We start from the raw sequence: 21185 nt of genomic DNA, 5'->3' as shown, positions 1-21185 counted from the left end.
TGGCGGTGTGTCGTGAAAGATCGGGCGGCAACAACAGATCGGATCTCTCCAATGGGGTTCGGTACTTATCAGGTGGTATTCAGAGCAACATGTTGTTCATGACGCTATGGAGAAGATGGTGAGGGAAACGTCATTCAGTAAGTTAAGCTATGGATTTCAGTTGGAGGAGGAAGGCCGCTGGGCCGGGCTTTTTCACACCCGTGTGGTGATGAGAGAGAGATCGTGTGCCATGACGACCAATCACATGAGTTTGACCAACGCCGCAAGCATAGAGATGGTGGAGAAGTTGGAGCTATCAATGACACCACATCCACAACCATACTCGTTCTGTTGGGGTTATGAAGAGCTCACTATCATGCACCAGAGCAAGGTACCGTTTTTTTTGGGAAAATATTTTTGTGAGGTTTTCTGCGACGTGATTTCGGCACCGATGATTTCGTGTCACTTATTGTTGGGCGAGCCATGGTACATAGAGCATGCTGTTCTGTATGATTGTCTAACACACACATATACCGTCAAGAAGGAAAAGAAGTACGACCTCGTGCCCCGTTTTATTGCTTAGAGGAAAGAACATCTTGAGAAGATAAATAGGCAGAAAGAAGTAGAAAATAAAAGGGTCGAAGCTGCTGAAATTGTCACGGTTGTCGTTCAATCTTCAAATCAAAATATTGTTCAAGAGATCGCCTCAAAACCGAGGACGGTTTTGTTTCATGGGGAAGAGGATGATACGACCGGTTCTAAGTGTACCGACGACAATGACGACGCACAAGCTAATAGTCAGGATCAAGTTGTTGCTATGCCATTAGTAATCACAGTGGGTGATTTATATGTTTCAACCTATCTACGGCAGAAATACGAAGAGGTCCATGAGCTAGTTGAAGTTACGTGCATGCATGTTGATGTGTTGCATGGCTTAGCTACAGATCAATCAAAGAAGTTTTGGCTACATGCATGCATGGTTAGCCACGAAAAGAAACACTCGTTCGTGCATGTACAGGAGATATGTTTTGTTGAGACTAATCTAAGAATCCTACTCGGCTACTACTTCTCACGTTCAAGACTACCAGAGATACATGCGCATGTCAAAAGGATTCAGTGGTGGAGATTATCTTCCTTGAGAGATATAGGATGGGGGCCACCAGATAAATTATGTTCAAGTATTTTGTAACGATTACTGCTAAAAGAGAGCACGTGTCCAGGTTTTGTTTTCTTAGTTGTTTGAAGATAGAGTTTTGTTTGGTCAACTTCTTCGGCAAGTTTGAGTCGGCTAGAAATACTAGTATAAATATCTATAGTACGCTGAAAGCAGGTTATATTTTGATAATAAACACGATGTATTTTTAGAGTAAATACCTGTATCGAGTTTTGAGGGAAGCTGTTTAAAAATCCCTAAGTTTTGGAGGAAGCTTTAGAAAACATATGTGTTTCAATTTCTCTGCGAGGAAATTGTTTTGCGCGTGAGTACAGTCATCGAGATTTGTTTTGTCGTGCTGAGCCGCAAGGTTCAAACTCTCTATTTCATGTACATCGCATGCGCGGGCGAGAGGTTACTGCTGCTGATGGTGGTGTGTCGTGAAAGATCAAACCGCAACAACAGATCGGATCTCACCAACAGGGTTTGGTACTTATCATGAAGTAAACCATGCGGTCATAGTGCAGAAAGGCAGCGGCGGGTGTGTCTGCAGCACATCTCCTCTCTCTCCCCCAGACAAGATGCAATTGCATTCGCAGGACGAAAAGTCACAGGACAAATGCAACCCATCTCTCACAAGGCACAGACCAATGGGACCAGCATCCAACTCGGTCCACCAGTCATAGTGCGGAAAGGTGGCCACAGGTATGCACACGTCAGCCCATCACCTCGGAGCTACCCCGTACGACACATCACACGCTAAGCGGCGCGCAAGGACAGGTTAGTTGACACACAGATAACGCTTCATCCAGCCAATAGCAACGCCAAACGCCCCACCAGTCAATGACCGAGAAAAACAACCGCAAAGTCAAAACGAGATGCAAGAATCGAACGACTGAACCAGCGCAGTTGACCAAAACGAACTAGATCAAACGGCAACCGAAGCTCCAAACTGAGGGAGCGATGTGAGGCCAAGTTGGCTAGCCTTCTTGTAGGTTAGAATTAATGTGCTTCGGGTCATGAATAATTTCTAAGTGTTTGTCTTCTTCCGTTGGTATCTATTTAATCATGTGTTTCTTGGGGATACGATTTTTCCCGAATGTTAGATTATAGATTATGGTGTCCTATGACCAAGTTGATATTTGTTGTTGTATACACCTACAGAGATCTGTTGGGTTCTTAATTGTGTTATGGGTTCTACATGACTGTGATTTAATTTGCAGAGAAGAAAAACCACCATTGCTCTTACAATTTTAAGAGGCGCTGCAAGATAGAGATGTACGTTTCTCATATATGATTTTTAGATCGGTTGTATTGTTGTAGATCAAAGAAAAGTATATCAGTTGTATTTTTCTATTCAGTACTTCTCCTTGCAGGCAAAACAAAGGCACAATTAGTTGTATTGTTGTGCTCATTGTACCTAAAAGGAAAGTAGGTCGAAGACAACATTTATTTACAGAAGAATTAACTTGTGATCAATGCTCCACTTCTTTTTAGGTAATCTGAATTGGTGATACTCGCCTAAGCTTATATGCTAATTGCTTATGCACAATATGCCCATCCTGCTTACATACTATTTTTTGGCACCGCAATGGATGTCAGATGATACATATTTTGTCGTGTTATTTGACTTGTGATGGTTGATAATATTAATGCTTCAATTCTTCTATGGATCAGGTCGATGGTATCCTTTTGGATATGTTCATAAAAGAAACGAAATCATGATATCTGGGGAAGGCAAGGCAAAACAGTGTATGTTGTTTTTGTATTTTGAAGAACATGTCTTAGCCCTTTGCTTGAAAATGTCAGATGTACATGTGGTTCTGTGACCTACTACAAATACTTCATCCATATTCTGCTTACATAGAACTACTTTGATTCACATGTGACCAGCTCTTTGCTTGGGCTATTCTCCTCAATATTATCATAGTGTGTTCTTTTTCACATTCCTCTTTAAATGATTGTTGCTGTTTTTTTACATTATTTAGACTTGTGAAACTCTATATTCGTGTGGTAAAATCACTTGTACATATACCACTTTAGCTCTATCATCTTTCAAAATGGTTAATCGTATCTGGTTGCCTGTCGTTTTGCGGGCAACACGGGCAAGCCACCCCACCTATCTAGTACTAACTTGAATCATGCCTGAAAATGCTGGTGATGGTGGTAGGGGTCGGCCTGACACGTACACCAATGGTCTAAAGGGAGGCTACCCAACTAACTCTGGGAAGTAGCAGTAGGAAGATCTTGGACCTGTACTGTACAACTACTCCAAACTTTTGTCCAAACTTTCGAGCAAAAAGGGGCGCACAGATGACTACAGATGCGTACCTGGCTTAACTTGTTGGTATAGGGCAGTACGTACTCCCTCCGTTTTTTTTTAGTTTGCATATAAAGTTGAGTTCAAAATTGCCACGACGACCGGTCCGACCAGCTGGCTGCCAAGTGTCATGTTGCGATAGGCCTAGGACCAAATCGTCACATCCAGTGCAAGTTGGGGGATGGCGGAGTGCAGTTTTGCAAGTTCGGAACTAAATCATCACATTCTTTGCAAGTTTAGGTACCTAGGGTGCTTTTAACTCGATAAAGTTTGGTCAAAGTCAAACTTTGTTAAGTTTGACTAACTTTATATTAAAAAATATCAACATTCACAATATGAAATCAGTATTATCAGATGCGTCATGAAATGTAATTTCATAATATATAGTTTTAGTATTGTACATGTTCATATTTTTTGTTACAATTTTGGTCAAACTTTGTGTAGTTTCACTTTGGCCAAATTTTATGTGCAGAGTAAAAAGAAAAGAAACGGAGAGAGTACTGATCGATCACGCATGGTGCATGCTAGCCATGCTCACCAAATACTCGACGCATGTAAGACAGGGCCTACTAGTCAGCTAATCACTTGTCAACTAATCATTTGTCCAAGCTCATCCAAACAGGGCCCTACGCACAAGAAATAGGAAACTCCATGAGAGAAGAAAGCGGATCATGTATTAATAGTGAAGATCTAACTACTAGTATATGAGTAGGTTGAGAGCCCAGTTGCAAAGATCCATACAACCATCAATAGGCTATATTACTAGCCTTGCTTTGATGGAGGATCAGAAAATGAAACTGAAACACACACACATACATCAATATTTTTGAACGCATCAGTGTATTAGTGGACAAGCGAGGTAGGTTAGTACCAATGCAACTTGGTGTCAAGAGGACCTGGTCATCAAATGCTGACAATATATAACATGGTTGATGTGAAACTTCGGCTGTAAATAGAACACTGAATACAAACATGTTTATGGACTCTTGTGCTTCTGTTGGAAAACACTAGGAGAATAGGATCGGAGAGTACTATGTTCATGCTTTTATTTTATGGTGGAACACACTAGGCATGTGATATGTATATTGTCGGACTTCTCACTCGATCGTCCACCAAACTGCTCGCTCATTCTTTTCTTCAACATTCAAAAACTTCCCAAAAAACAACCAATGGCGCCTTCAGAAAAGAATCTCTCTGCGATCGTGCTCCTAATTTTCATCGTGCCGCCGGTATGTATGTGCACATGTATGAACAGTGGAAGTATAACTGAATTGTCCGTATCTCTCCTAGCAGCTTAAGTCAGTTTTGGCGTTAAATTGGCTGGTTCATGCTACATATATTAATATGTTGTTTTGATTAATCTTTCGGCTAATTATAACCACGTTCTTGCATCACGTGTGTAGTATGTTCAATGCCCTTTATGCATGCAGTCGGCGTCCATCGGATACTCTTTGCACATACACCTAAGCAGGAATTATCACAGACCGTGCCTTGGCGCCAATGGCTACGGTTGCAATCGTGTTGCCATGTTGAAAGCCCAACACCTTTTCTGGCGCTTGTGACGACTTCAAATGCTACTGCTATTTCTACTGCTCCTATGAGATTGTTGCTGGTGCTAGCACTACGATCCAGTCATGATGCAACGATCCTCATAGTGTGGCGCCCGTATCTTAAATATAAATTATCCCTTCCTGGCTCTTATGTAATAATACATATATTTTTTAATAAACAGGAGGGTTAGCACCCCTGCTGGTTAAATATATATTGAATAATTAAAGGAGAAGAGAGAAACAAAGAAGATCATAAGGCTCGATTACAGAAGGGCAGCTAGCCATTGCTCAATTAGTGGGAAAATAACCTTTCTTTTCTCTATCTATGGACAACCAAGGGATTTTTCATTCTAGCAAACTGCTTGACAGGTGTGCCAAGTTAGCTTAAAATCCATCCATTACTTGTGTTTTCCTAGCGGTACCTACCAGTATTAGCTTACTTGTGTTGTTATAAATGAAACTGTCGGACTTGTGGATTCTCGAGCAGCGCGCGCGCACACACACACATACAAATATATATATATATATATATATATATATATATATATATATATATATATATAGGACAAATGTTTCCTACAAGCAGTGGTAGTTACCACCACTTGCGTTTTGTATGTTGTATGTAGTATTTGTCAGAACTGAGAGTATGTACGTGTAGTATGTAGTATATAACAATGATTAGGTAGTATATATACTAATTTTTAGGTAATATGTACCATTTTTTGAGTATGCTCATTTTTACGTACAAATATGTACGTATTTTACAAATATAACAAAAATTATGGGTTCATATGCAATTTTTTCATGTAACTTGCTTTGAAATATCTTAGATATAGTATATGAACATATTTAAAATAATAAAATACTATATATAGTACCACATGGTAGTATATGAGACATGTGGGGTAACTACCACCGGGTGGTAGGATGGATTTTCCCCATATATCACTGTATCAGGTAGTAACTATTTGATGCCCTCCCAGGCAGAACCACAAAATTAAACATCTCAATACCGAACTCTTAGTCACTCATATAAGATCGTGCAATCCAATACATTGTTTGGCTAAACTTAAGGTTATTTGTATCCACGCCTTGCCCTCCCATTCCCAGCTCCCGAGTGGTTGATTGCTTCTGCTAGTTTGATCTCACATTAGTTAACATGAGGTCCAGTGACACCAAATTGTTGGGACAGTCGCTTCCACATGGGCACTATATATGGCGGTAGATGGTGATGTGAGAACCATCGTCCAGAGAACTAGTAAAAGGAACATTTTTCATATGATCCAATATATTTCTGGTAGTACATGTATGTACAAGTAAATATGAGTATCTCTTATTTATAGTTGAATTGTGTCACCGTGTAATATAGATATCATGGGTGGTAATTGGTTTGTAGATATCTTGCCGCTCGCACTAGTCACTAATTCACCTGTAGATATATATCTTACTGCTCCTATTAGTCCCAATTTCACTTAAATGATTGTGGAAAATACAAAAAACAATCATTTATATCAAAAACACAGATAAAAATATCCCTCAAACATTTATTGGGAACAACATATGATCATTTATTCGTAACATTTAGATTGCATGCGCTAATTGACAATACTAGATAATAGACCTTTCTAGCAGGCCCATCACTGCCAAGTGTCTAAGCGGCTAGTGAGCAAGATTTACTGTTGGGTCTTAGGCTGGTCGTAATGGGAGTACCATAAGCGGTATCATGCATGCCAACTAGACTTTTTGGATTATGTGACACACAATTAAATGTGGAAAGACAGGATGTGGTACCATGTTAAATGTCGTACTACTTTGTGTCATGCATGACAATTAATAAGGCAAGCTAAGATACTAACTTACTATGCATTACGGAAGTAGTATCATACACTAGTCTCACATGCATGATACGAGTAAATGATTCTCCCCATTACGACCAGCCTTAAGCCTCGCATCCTAACAATTTTTGGATCCTATGACCTAGCAGTTCCTTACTGGCAGTGATACCATGTATAACTGTTGGATAAATCCAAGATCCCACAGTGACGTTTCACTGTTGGGTGGAGACACACGGACCGAGATCATGTGCCTTGATAGAGCCCAGGCACCGATGAACAGTGTGGTGCCTTCACTGCCTGCACCAATTTTCCTTGTAGCAAAGAATGCAAGGATCCGGCCCCTCCACCACATTTTCTTTAGCTCAGCAGTAGGCGACACCACAATGTTGGCCTCCAGCAGCGTGGGATCCTCACGATCCAGCTCATAACGACTCAACTTGCTTACGGCCGGCTTACAACTCCATGGTTCACCCAACGTCATTCAAATTTGTCTCCACTAGCAACCCTTGGCGTGTTGGTGGCGGGCTAGCTAGCGCCTGACACCATGGCCAGTGCAGGCCCAGCTTTGCCACCGGCCAACCAGCTTCAGTTGAAAAACACTAGGAGATGGGATCATATGTTTATGCTTCTATAGTGAAACACACTAGGCATGATATATATATATATATATATATATATATATATATATATATATATATATATATATATATATATATATATATATATATAGTGTTCCTATTCATCACCCAGGGTGCAGAAAAAGTTATTCTTCACTCAAGGTAATTTTACGATCATTTCATAAATAAATTATGTTTCAAATATAAATAGCTACAGTTATATTGATTCATTGCGTAAAATTTGGCATAAAAAAAAGGTCAGAATACCAAAAAAAATACATTTATGTACATTTTACACTATGTTTTTACATTTGTAATTTACGTAATAGAAAATATTTTTTACGGCAATTATATTTTTTACGTTCTCTTTTTACATCTGAAATAAGACAAAATTTACGAAACGTAAAATTACGGTGCATTGGTGTTAAAATAGAGGGGGGGGGCGAAGAATAACTATTCCTCACCCAGGGTGGCGAATAGCGCGACCCTATATATATATATATATATATATATATATATATATATATATATATATATATATATATATAATAAATAGGTAGCCTCACTCTAATATAATAAAATGATTAAACGGTGTGATCATGAAAATATGCATTTATGGCTCTCGGCGAAAAAAATAATATTTCAGCTCACTGCAGGATCAATATATACGTAAATATTTATTCTTTTTGTCCAGGACACATCCAGTCATATTCTTTCAATCCCACCGTTGGATATGTGATACATCGATGTGTTAGTTTAGGATTTTTGAGAATTTTTACACCGTCGAAAACCTTAGCTAATTCAGTGATAAGCTATTGTAGAAAATCCCACATTATATATATTCTGCTAACACTTTTTGCTAATATTAGCAGAATAGTTATTCTGCTAACACTTCCGCACTGCATGCTCAACGCAAGGGCACTGCATCCCTATCAAACGAGCATTGTAATGTCACTAGAAAAAAACGCATGCATTTTTTTGGCATTGTTTTCACTCCAGTTTATAAACCGTTTGTCGAAACGAGGCGTATAATATACCTTTGGATAGCTATGGAAAATGCACAGCCTCGTCATGTTGAACACTTTTCGAGATTCATTGCAGTTTAAGAGTTGTTTCAAAAATAGTGCGCGCATGACGGGATGCAGCGAGTGTATTTTCGCATTTTTTTTCTAAATCGCACATCGGAATGAAGCAAACGATAGGGCGTTGGAAAGATATCGACGTCTTTTTCATATCTATTATTTTCTCTAATTCGTTACGGTTTAAGAGCAGTTTTAAATTTAGTAAATCATGGAATTTTGTTTTTTCGAATTTTTTGCAATTTTTGTACTATTTTCGCTCCAGTTTTTGAACCGTTTGTCGAAACAAGGCGTGTGTTACGCCGTTGGAAAGCTACGAACGAGACGCAACTTTTACATGTTGAAATGTTTTTGAGATTCTTTACAGATTTTTGTTAATTTTGAAAATAGTGCGGCTGGCGATGATAGGCAGCAGCCGTTTTCGCCAAATTTTTACAAAACGCTGATCAGAATGACTCAAATTATACGATGATGGAAAGATATCGACGAGGCGCAACTTTTTCATGTAGAACACGCTCTCTAATTTCTTACGGTTTAAGAGCAATTTTGAATTTACCAAAATGCGGACACTGTTTTTCACGATCTCAAAACCGACGAGTGAACTGCATTAGACAGAAAACACAACGCATCGGATGTTAAATCGCACCGCATCAGACCAGCAAGCAAACTGCATGATTTTCTTTTTAACTTAGGCTTTTTAAAGTTTTTTTTCATGTTTCTGCTGTCTTTTTCTCACTCACCGCCGAGAGGAGACCAATGAAGTGCATTTTTATATTGTTTTCATGTGTGTTCCAAACTGCATCGGACAAAACTTTACTGAAGTAAATGGGTGCCTTACAAATTTCTCTTTACAAAGGGAAGTTTCCAAAGACAAAACTTTACAATGAACTGCAATACTGCATAGATATTCCCTCTACCCAAAAATCTAATAACCACACGCGGTTGAAGTAATTGCTCCTACAAACAAGTGGTCCAACGTGAATTTTTTTAGTGCGAACCACAGATGTCTTTGGAAACCTAAAAAATCAACAAAAAAAACAGCATTAGACACCCAGTCGCACTTCACAGACGACCCAGGCAAACTGCAGTGTTTGTGCCGAATCGGAATCTGAAAAAGAACAAAAAGAAAAATCTGAACTTCAAGAGTGCGTCAGCCACACTGCACCTTCCGCAGTCCACCATCAGGAGCTGCAGTGCACTTGCGTTCGTCGAACATCACGTGCATGGAACTTCATTGCGCACTTGACCGAGCTGCACAGCCGCGGTCACAGAATGCACGACTCTGATCGCCGGAGTGCACGACTGTAAGAAAGGAGGGGGACCACACATGGCGATATGCATGAAGAACGGTGCACCCAAGCGAGCGGACTGCAAGCCTCGGCATACCGAGCTACAATTTGAGCCGCGACGAGCTGCACGCCATGCTGTCGGCGTCTTCATCCTCGGGCCATCATCGTCGTCCCGTGCAGGGCTAGGGGTGAAGCTCGTGGCCCTCTATCGTTTGATTTTTCTGTGATGCGGGAGTCATGCCTCCACAGAATCCCATCCCCGGTGGTCGAATCCCGTCCCCAGCGACTGAATCATGTCTGCTCGCTCACTCTGAGTTGCATGCCCGCTCGCTCCAAGCTGCATGCCACACATACCGCACAGCACCACCCAAGAAACTAAACTGCTCGGCCACATTGAGGTCAACGCACGCAACGCAGCCACGTTGGGCGGCCGTTGCAGGCACCGCTCCACGGCGGATGAAGTCGAACAGAGGGAGGGACTCACCTGGGACCGTCAGGGGTTCTTCTCGTGCACCACGGGGAAGGAGAAGGAGAAGTGGAGAAGGGGCATGGTAGAGGGTGGCCGCGCCATCGGGGCCAATCGTGGCGGCTTGGGAGTGGTCGCCGGGGCAGATACCCAACTTCCCATCGCAGGAGGAGCCCGCATGGTGGAGATGGAGCACCGCACTCCTCTTTGTACCGCACAGAAGGAGGAGGGGAGCTTGGAGGGAGCCGCGCTCCTCGTCGCCGGTGGTACTAACCGTTGCACAACCAGATGGCCGCAGTTGGAGCGAGATTTGATCCAGATCCACGAGAAGGCACCAACTGCATGAGGGCTCGAACCCAATTTTTTCAACGGGCATGGAGATGGGAAAGTGGAGCACGGCCGCCTGCTTGGCGCACCACGGCTGGATCTGGCTGGGCCGTCTGCTTGGAGACAGGAAGGGGGGAGGTTTGTGGCCATGGGAATGGACGGCGGGTCTTTTTCTACGAGGTGGATCCATGAAAGGGGAGGGGAGGGAGAAGGGCGGCCAGATACAGTCCTCCTCATAAGCCGGCGACGGGATCGAGCAGTGGGGTTCCACGGTGGGCGACTTGCCGGTGAGGTAGGAAGCACTGGATTCATGAGGCGGCGCAAGGAAGGAAGAGGTTGGGGCCAGCCAGGTCCGACGAAGGAGGAAGGTGGTGGGACGGTTGGCCGGTGGTCGGGGTGGGTGTGGGTGGGTGGATCCCGGGGGAGAAAAGGGGGGAGGTCGCTCCAGAGGCAGATGGACGGGGTGGGTATGTGGGCCGCATGGGAGAAGAAGGTGCGGTAGGTGGGTTTGTTTTTTTGCGTTCGGGGGGTTGTGTGCGATCGAAGGTGTTAGCGGAATAAGGAGGTGATGTTATTAGAATAAGGTCTTAAGGGGTGTTATCATATACTATATATACGGTGACGCTATTGTGAGCGAGCACGCAGAATGCCTAGCGTACGCTCCGACCAATCCTAATTAAGCGGGCAGGTCGCGTCGGGAAGTCTTTCTCTCCACCACTACTTTGTTGAGGGTGACCTTGTGTGCAAGAAAAAGTAACGCATTTAATTTTGTTACCACACGTGGTCGCGACATCCCGACTATGAGGTCATTAATGAGTGGCAGTAATAGGTTAATTATAGGTGGTAATGGATGTGGATTCTTTACCATGTTTGAATGACTGGCAATAATAGAGATAGTATATATTGCTGGTAATGGATGTAGATTCTTTACCATGCAGTGTGTCATCCATGGTTTGATCCATAATTACTATATATAGTAACAAATTACTACATGCTCACTAATTGGCAGCAGTAGAAAAAATGGATCGGATGATAACTCTTTATCATCCAGTGCAGTGAGTCATCAATGGTGTGATCCCTAATTACTACAGGTAGTAACGAATTACTACATGAGTCATCAATGGTATGATCCCTAATTACTAGTACATGTAGTAAACAAATTACTACATGCTCACTAATTGGCAGCAGTAAAAAGATGGATGGGATGGTAATTCGTTACCATGCAGTGAGTCGTTAATGGTTTGATACCTGGCGAAGCGGTCGACTCTGGTCACAAGTTGTTATGGTACAAATTTCATGGACGAGCCCGCGGGGTTCGGCTAATTATTGCGTGTACTTATGGGTTCAATCGAGCGGCCGGAGCGAACGCTATATATATATATATATATATATATATATATATATATATATATATATATATATATATATTCGTCCACCAACTTGCTTGCTCATTCTTTTCTTCAACATAAAAAACTTTTATAAAAAACAACCAATGACGCCTTTAAGAAAGAATATCTCTGGAGCCGTGCTCCTAATTGTCATCGTAGCCGCTGGTATGTACATGCACATGTATGAATTGTTGTAAATATAGGTCTCTCCTAACAGCTAAAGTTTTGGCATTGAAGTGGCTGATGTATGCAACTTAATATGTTGTTTTCATTAATCTTTTTTGGCAGATGTTGTTTTGATTAATCTTTCAGCTAATTAACCACATTCTTGCATGTGCTAGTATATCCACTGTGTTCAATGGCGTCTACATGCAACTTGCCGAGTCAATGCCGGCACCTGAGCGGCAATTATAGAGGACCGTGCTTTGGCTTTACCGACGGTTGCGATCATACATGCCGAGATGAAAGCTCCGATTACATGTGGGGATATTGTGACTGCGACTTTAAATGCTACTGCTATACGTGCTAGTCTGAGATTGTTGCTATTGCTAGCGCTCCGATACAGCCATGATGCAATGATCCCAGCCTAACGTTTCTTAAAATAAATGTAAATTACCCCCTCCTGTCTCTTATGTAATACTGTAATACACACTCGACATACTAAAAAATAAAGTCGTTTTAGATATGAAATTGTTTTACTGCCCAATCGTTTCGTATCCTATCAGTTGTCATCAAGTCCCGATGTAATATTAATCCTACCTCGCGCCTTATTGATGGAGATAGTCCCTCGCGCTGCACATGGGGGTCGTCACGCCGTAGGACGTCATGGCGAAGTCCGTCGAGCCAGACTCCATCGCGCTAGTGTCGTAAATCGTCGTCTCGCCAAACCCATCGCCGGAGTCCGTCGAGGCATACTTCATCGCGTCATAGATCATCGTCTCGCCAAACCCATCGCCTTCCTCCTCGCTGGTGCCCGTCCGTCTCATGTGTGCTACAGCTAGAACACAGGCGCAGGGTTGCCGATGTAGATAGACGCATCGCCTACATAACCTGGAAAGCTAAGTCGCTGAATCAGAGTAGTATTTGTCCGATCAAGATTAACAGGCTGTTTTGGTCGGATGATGGTAACGTAACTTATTTATGGAGGGTAATAGATGTCATTGGATAGTGTTTGTTTTAGGCCTCGTGTGATCGGATCACGCGGTAACGGATACCCGACTTCACAAAAGTGATAACGCTCGAACCGTGATGCTTTCAATCATGCCTAATAAATCATACCACGACTTCATCTCAAAATTAATCTTTCCCAACGCTCAGGCCTGCACATAACAATCTTGTTGCATAGACGATCTCATGATCATCTTGCACAAGATTTGAACCAGAATTGACATGAATTAGAGCAAACACACCTTGAGTAATAAATATGTCAAACATAGTAGTCTTCTTCTTCTCTGCTTTGCTCCTACTTGTAACGCTCCGGTAGTTAAGCTACAGTATTCACACACTAATTATTGCATGTCATCACAATTAATTTTCTAAACCCCACTTTGATCCAAACCGAGTTCAAATTCAAATTTTAAAACAAAGTCAAAAATAAATTTTCTTCAAACTGCAAACTAAAGTGTTCATAATTTGACAAATCTTCTCTAAGCATTTTTCATGATGAAACCAACCACATTTGTATTCCCAAAATGCCCCTGGGAATTAATTTAGTGGTCCAGCAGCAATTAAAATTGGTATTTTCAATTTCTAAAAGTAGTTAGACAACTCATTTTGGCCCCAAACCTTTTGTGCCATCTAATATTGCTGCGCTTGATTTATGTGCAAAGTTTCACATGTAACAAAACTCATTTGGTACCTTAAATAAATGTAAAACAGGAGCCAAAAGCTGTACAGAAAAAGAAAAGAAAAGAAAAGAAAAAGCGAGAGACAACACTGCTCACATACAGCCCATAGGTCTAGAGAGGCCCAGCCCACTCAACGGGCCTTCTCCTTCTTCACGTACCGGAGTAAGGAAGAGGCAGGGGCACCATGGCGCACACACACCGTCCATGCCTCGGTTGCCTCGTGTCGTTCATTCGAGCGCTCCTAGAGGTGTATAACTGTTCCCTCGACTTCGTTGACGAACCCTAGCCTCGGAAATTCCCCTCTCCAATCGCGTTTCTCCTCTAAACCTCGTGACCGATGTCATGGATGTGCCGTCGCCGTCCCCGCGGCCACTGGCCTCCCTGGTGATTGGGAGGTTGTTCATGGGCTTCCTCGTTGTCGACTCCGTCATCCCCGTGCATCTGTTCGAATGGAGCCGCACCATATCCTCGGGATCAGCCCCGTCTACGCCGCTGGCCTTCGAGCTCCGCCGCGTCGATTCGTCGCCCCCATGCGCTCTGTGAACTCACCGAGCCTTTCTTGTGCTCCTAGGTGAGCAGCGCCACATCTCCCTTCTCTTTGCTACCTCACGCGCGGCCCCTAGCTGCTTTGTCGCCGATGCCCAAGCTCGTTGTTGCCTTTCATGCTCACTGCCTACAGCCGGTGCTCCGCGCGCCCCTGCCTCGCCCCAGCCTGCGAAGGGCCACACCCCGGCTGCGAGCCCGCGGACCCCGCGGCCCTCGCGCGCGCCCGACCGGGCCCTTTCTTCCTCCAGCGCCCGTTGCTGGCTCTGCCGCTGCTGCTGCAGGCTGTTACCGTTGATGAAGTTGTCGCCGCTGCCTGCTGTCACTACGCTGCCACCAGCGGCCTCGCGCCCGTCTCCGTTCGCCGTATCCTCCTGCCGCAGCCATCTGCTGCGTGCCGCGCCACGCAAACCTCCCCGCGCTCGCCATTGATGCCTCGCCTCCCCTGCTGCTTTCCGCCTGCAATGAGCCCCCTGGCCGCCTGCCTGCACATGGCCGCTGCTCGCTGCACCCACCAACCGCCCACACCTGCGCGCTCTAGGTGTCTCCTGGCTGCCCCCACCGCTCCCCGCCTACCTCCGGCCACCAGCGACAGCTGCCGTGGCCCCCGCGTGTCCTCCTCCCGCGAACGCCACTGCCACCGACACGGCACTAACCGGGGCCGACCCTGGGTCGCTGCCATCGGGACCTACGGACCCAGTTGACCAGCTGACTTGGCAGTTGACCAGGTCAATGGGTCCCCCCGGTCACCCTTTGGTGCACCCGTGGGTGCACTGCACCAGGTGCACCCAGTTTTAACTACTGAATTTTCAAAATTAAAAATAAATAAGACAATCCAGAAAATCTTTTCAAAACTTTCACTACTAGGAAAAGGCATGCTAGTGGCGCACCAGTTTTGCCTTCTAATGGTGCAATACTGGTGCGCCACTAGCATCACTCCATTAGAATTAAATTCTAATGGCGCACCACTGGTGCGCCATTAGTATCTGGTGTTCTGATGGCGCACCACGTAGTGCGCCATTAGTATTGCCCACAGTGCGCCACTAGTATCTGCTATACTAATGGTGCACCCCATGGTAGTGCGCCATTAGTAACAATTTTTTTATTTTTTTTCGTTTTTTCTTAATCTCAGGTCACTATTTCACATATGAGATATCCAACACATATATATACAACAAGCATCCATATAACAATCATATCCAACACACAAGTTTCATCATATATACATACATAGCCAACACATAGTTCCATTGTTACATATTACAAAAGTTTCACATTGTTCATCCAACACCGTTATCCATCAATTCACAAAAGTTTCACATTGATACAGAATAAAACACAAATGGAAAAGAAGCACTCCATCCATGCAAGCTTCCGTGAATTAAATCAAATCTGCAAAATGATAAACAAGAAGTTAGAAGAAGAAGAAGAAAAAGAAGAGAAGAAGAAGAAGAAGAAGACTAGAAGAATATTAGAAGAAGAAGAACACTAGAAGAATACTAGAAGAAGAATAAGAAGAATAAGAAGCAGACTATAAGCTTATTATGTAAACTTGATCATTTTGTGCTAACATAAGTAATTTTGGAGCTAACCTATAGGAAACTAAACATATAAGCTCTAAGTTAGCATATTAGAGCCAACTTAGGTAAAATGAAGCTAACCTATGTCATTTTGGAAAAGAATAAGAATAAGAAGAAGACTATAAGCTTATTATGTAAACTTGATCATTTTGTGCTAACATAAGTTATTTTGGAGCTAACCTATAGGAAACTAAGCATATAAACTCTAAGTTAGCATATTAGAGCCAACTTAGGTAAAATGAAGCTAACATATGTCATTTTGGAAAAGAAGAAGAATAAGAACAAGACAATAAACTTATTATGTAAACTTGATCATTTTGTGCTAACATAAGTAATTTTGGAGCTAACCTATAGAAAACTAAGCATATTAGAGATAACATAGGTAACTAAGTATGTATATATATATATATATATATATATATATCATTTTGGAGATCTGACATACCTGACATAGTTCAGTTCTCATTGTTCTTCTCCTTCTCCTTCCTCAGCCTGATGCGCCAAGAGCGGTGAGGCGGTGCAGGCAGCTGTGGGATGTAGTCTTCTACCATAATTGGCGTGGTCATGTCGCCCAGCTGTGGGATCGCCGGCACCACCACCGGTGCGTGGTCATTGTCAGGCACCACCACCATCGCGACGCCACCTTCAGGCAGGACGGGCACGACCATCGCTAGGTCATCCTCATCCACCACCATCTCTTGCCCATGGTCAGCCACCACCATCTCTTGCCCATGGTCAGCCACCACCATCTCTTGCCCTTGGTCAGCCACCACCAGCGCTAGGTCATCCTCAGCTTGATGCCCATCGTCATCCTGCAGGTCCTCATCCCCACTCTGTTCCTCTTCTCCCCCACTTCAGTCCGGATCATCCTTCTTGTTGTCTTTGCTGCTGCCAGAATCGCTGCTGCTTTTGCTAAAGCCATAATTGTTGTTGCTTTTGCTACAGCCATAATCGCTGCTGCTTTGGCTGTAGCCAGTGTCGCTGCTGCTGCTCCCATTGCCTGTCCAAATGCAACAATGACCATTAACAATCGATGTGAGACAAAGCCAAATGTAGAGGAATAAGAAGAGGCAGAACGTACTGGCATCATCATCGTCAGCATAGCGCATGCGACACATAGTCGCGTTGAACACCTTCACGATGAGCATGGTGGCGTCATCGTCGTACCTGAAGAGAAGGAAGTACCCCAGCCGCAGGTCGTAGGCACGGTAGAACTTCTCCCACCCACGATAAAAGTACATGTGGCCCTCCTTGATCACCAACTCCACGTCCCACAGCCTGCGAAACCCGCTACCGGCCTATCGCAGCTTCACATTATTTGGCAGATCTTCACCCAGCATGTTCATAAAACTGCCAGGCAGCCTCTGTAGTTTGGGACAATGAGTGATGTAGCAAACAACAGATATCATAATGAGATGGGTGAATGGGAGATCTCTCCTTTTATATACATGCGTCATGGATGATACTGAAGTCCCAAGTATGATACTGAAGAACTCAGAAGCATCCAACTCGTACTGTGGCGTGGCAGAGCGGCGGTGGCTGCTTCCCCCCATCTCTGATAAGCAGCAGAAGAGACCAATTAGTACCCTTACAACATTATCATACAACATTATAGCAGCATAAATTTTTAGCAGAAGATAATTAGTACCCTTACAACATTATCATACAAATTTATAGCAGCATTGTCTTGATGTGTGACCATGTGTTGTTAGAGCTGGCTGGTTGGCTCAAGTGTGAGCATGACTGACGACTGAAGAGAGAGAGGAGTAGGAGGATTCTGGTGAATGAACCAAAGCTTGGAGCTAATATAATCGTCGTCGTTTTTCTGGGAGCGAGTAGTTGCTAGTTATGTCTATTTTGAGCGCGTTTGAGCTGTGTTGGTGAAAGGCACTCCCTCCCTCCCTTTGCTGCTATCGATGATTATGCGCTTGCATCATACTCTATTTGTGTGGACCAGGCCAGGCCAAGCAATCATGAATTTGCAAACTGTAATCTTGGCATGACTCTCTAAGTGTAGCATGAATGAACACCAATGAGATTACTACTTAATTAGCATGATGATGTGGTGAGGATGCACTCATTTTAGTTTGACACCTTCATTCTTGTTATTGTGCTGCTGTTGCTGCTGTTTTTTTTGTTTTTTACTTTTGTAGAGAAGAGAAGAAAGATGAATGCGATAATAGGTGTCGTGATTATTATTGGCTAGTTATGTAGTGTCTACTGCTGCTATGCTAGTTAAGATGGATGGCAAGCGCACGCTCAGCTGCCTGGCCTGGCCATAATTTTTTTCCTTTTCCCTCTTCTTCTACTTCTTCTTCTTTTTTTCAACTTTCTTCTTCTTCTAATTATCTAAACCTAAATCTAGCACTAACCTAAACCAACCACTAACCTAAACCTATCAATAAGCTAATTATACCTGAACAACAAAGAAAAACAGTAAAAAAAACAAAAAAAATGCTCACCTTGCACTACTAGAAAAAGGGCTATAGATGGGATTGACACTAATGGCGCACCAGACAAGCGGTGCGCCACTAGTATATACTAATGGCGCACCACCTTCTTATACGCCATTAGAGTTGAAACTACTAATGGCGCACCTGGCCCAAGGTGCGCCATTAGTATCAAATATTTTTTTTTGAACTAGTGCGCCTGTCCAAACATACTAATGGCGCATCCAGACACAGTGCGCCATTACTAGTTTTAACTAGTAATGGCGCACTAGTACGAGATGCGCCATTGCTATCTACACGTATGGCGCACCCCTACCAGTGCGCCATTGCTATCACCCCTTATCCCCTCCCTCTAGTCACGTTCTCTCCCCTCCCCCTTCGTCCTGACACACCCACCCACCTCCCTCGACTTCGATCTAGATCGGGAAGCCCCGGCCGCCCGCCTCTTCCTCTCCCTCCCGACCACGGCGAGCCCCCTTCCCCCTCCCTCACGCTAGATCCAGGGCATGAAGCCGTGGTGAGCTCCTTCCCTAACCCTCCTCACCGGATCCAGAGGAGAGCTGGTGACCACGTCCTCCAGCGAGGGCATTGCTCCGGGGTGTGGAGGCCGCCGAGCTGCAGGAGGAGGAGCTCCCCTCGCTGCCTCGCCGCCTCGCCGCCTCGTGCCGGACCGCAGCGCAGAGCAGCGTGGCCGTACCATCAATCCCACCATCCACCGTCCTCGCCGTCCTCTCGCGATTTTCTGTTCCTCTGTCGCGCGAGGCAAATCTCCCCCAGGCATTCCCGGAGCCGGCGCCGCGGCGAGAAGCGCGCGTCCCCAAGCCTTCGCTCTCCACGCCGGCGAGACCAAGAGAGAGCAGAGGCGAAGGGCCGGACCCGGCGGGAGCCTCGTCTCCTGGCGATCGGCGCGGCCAGCCGCCACGATGGATTCGGCTCGCCCCCGGAGGGTTCCCAACAAATCCCGCTGCCCGGACTGGAGAGAGGAGGTTCGTTGACTTTGTTCCATTCCCAGTCCATCTCGCCGGCGGCGCGGCTAGTTCTATGTTGTCATGCCACGCGCAGCAGGCCAGAGTCTGAAGCGTGATGCTACTGTTGGATTGCTGGACAACGGGTGCTGCCGCCATGCGTGCAAGGTGTTTGGTTGATTGCCTAGAACTGCCAATAGGGTGTCAGCTGTGTCGTGAAAAGCATTTTTCTGCTATTTTGTTAGGAACCATGAATCTTTAGAGTAGGTTTTGGACTGAACTGCCTCTAGGGTGCCATCTCGCATTGCCTGTCAGTGTTGCATGCAATCTTATAACTTTTATGTGCCTTCATCTTGTATTACTCATAATTTCTCCTTATCCCCTGTTGTCTTGATCCACAGCTTAGGGCAAATTGCATGACAAGAGTTTAAAATGAGAGAGTTCACTTACTCTGGAAGATGAGGAACCAAGGGCAGCCGCCTGCTAATGACATGGTATCTAAATATGGTGCATTTTCCTTCATAACATCTTGTGCAGATCCATGCAACTTATGTTCTTCTTATAAATAAAGGTTATGAACGAGGCTCCTTTACATGTCATCTACTCCATCAGTCCCATAATATAAGAGCGTTTTTCAAGCTATGTTAGTTTGGAAAACGCTCTTATATTGTGGGACGGAGGGAGTAGTTGCCACTTACCAGCACAAGATATTGGTATAAGCTACTGTTTTTGAAAAGGAATGCCGAACTCAAGGTTGATTAGTGTCCAGTATGATACCATTTCCAAACACTTGCAGTGTGTTTCAACCGGCACCCTGCAGTTTAACCATAGATTTTGATAGTTGGTGATATTAAACTTTCTAAGTGATTCTGTTGTTAGAAATTTTCATAGCTCTTTTTTTCCCAGTCTTGTTCATATTTGCAATACTGAACTGTTGTAGTTGAAATATGATGCAGTAACTTCACTGTAAGGGCATAGAATAAATGTAAAGTACTCCAGGATCATGCTATTAAGTATTGTTCCTGATTGCCCACCACATCTCTAATTATTGATAACCTATTCCGGTTCCATTCGTTATCATTATTTCCACAGTTTTTTTTGTTCAAACATATACACATAGTGAAAGTTGGCCACCGTAATAAAACTGAGTACACAACGATATCCTCAACGTCTGGAAGTAAGTCACCGGCCATCTGTTTCCTGATGAATTTTCTTTCTAGCTCAATGTGATTGGATCTGACTACTACGTTCAGATTTACTCTTGTTTTCTTTTCAAATAGTACTAGTAGTCTATATTCCATCTGTGCGACTACCTGTAGCCACTTAAACCGATGAGAATTCTTCAAGCCTACCTATAGCCACTTGAACAAATGTCTATCTCAGATCTGCTCATCTAAAAAATCCAAGTGGAGTAGTATACTGGTAGTATAGTATAATAATATTATCAAAAGGTAAATGCCCTGATTATTTAGCTCTGTCAGATAAATACTCGTCGAAAGTGGGCTCCTATCAAAATTCATTTCCATTATAATCTTACTCATACAATTTTCACACCATGTAATTCTGGAAATATATGCTCATATCTAGTTCTGCATAAAAATTGACAGTATTGACATGTTATAAATAGTTTGTTTGTGTTTCTGTTTATTTTGTTCTATTTTGCAAGGATAAAGTGAAGAAAAAGAAGAAAAGATTAGAAGATTAGTTTTAGGATTTTCTTTTATTTCCTTGCAATTTTCCTTTTATTGGAAACTTGTAAAGACATTGTAATATTCTTACTATAATAAAAATTATGAT

The 21185-nt window shown here is 43.6% G+C and overlaps 1 protein-coding gene across 1 annotated transcript; it reads right to left on the bottom strand.

Annotated features, from left to right (window-relative positions):
• Nucleotides 1–9318: 9318 nt before the first annotated feature.
• Nucleotides 9319–11020, bottom strand: LOC123160215 (uncharacterized). The gene is made up of 2 exons (XM_044578024.1): nt 10307–11020; nt 9319–10159 (listed from the first exon to the last, which is right to left on the bottom strand). Exons 1-2 carry the CDS (start codon nt 10803–10805, stop codon nt 10128–10130), a joined length of 531 nt encoding a protein of 176 aa, XP_044433959.1. The 5' UTR covers nt 10806–11020; the 3' UTR covers nt 9319–10127.
• Between the last annotated feature and the right edge of the window lie 10165 nt (nt 11021–21185).

Source organism: Triticum aestivum, chromosome 7B, assembly GCF_018294505.1.
Source record: "Triticum aestivum cultivar Chinese Spring chromosome 7B, IWGSC CS RefSeq v2.1, whole genome shotgun sequence".
Taxonomy (NCBI): Eukaryota; Viridiplantae; Streptophyta; class Magnoliopsida; order Poales; family Poaceae; genus Triticum; species Triticum aestivum.
This window is presented reverse-complemented; position numbering and strand designations above follow the sequence as displayed.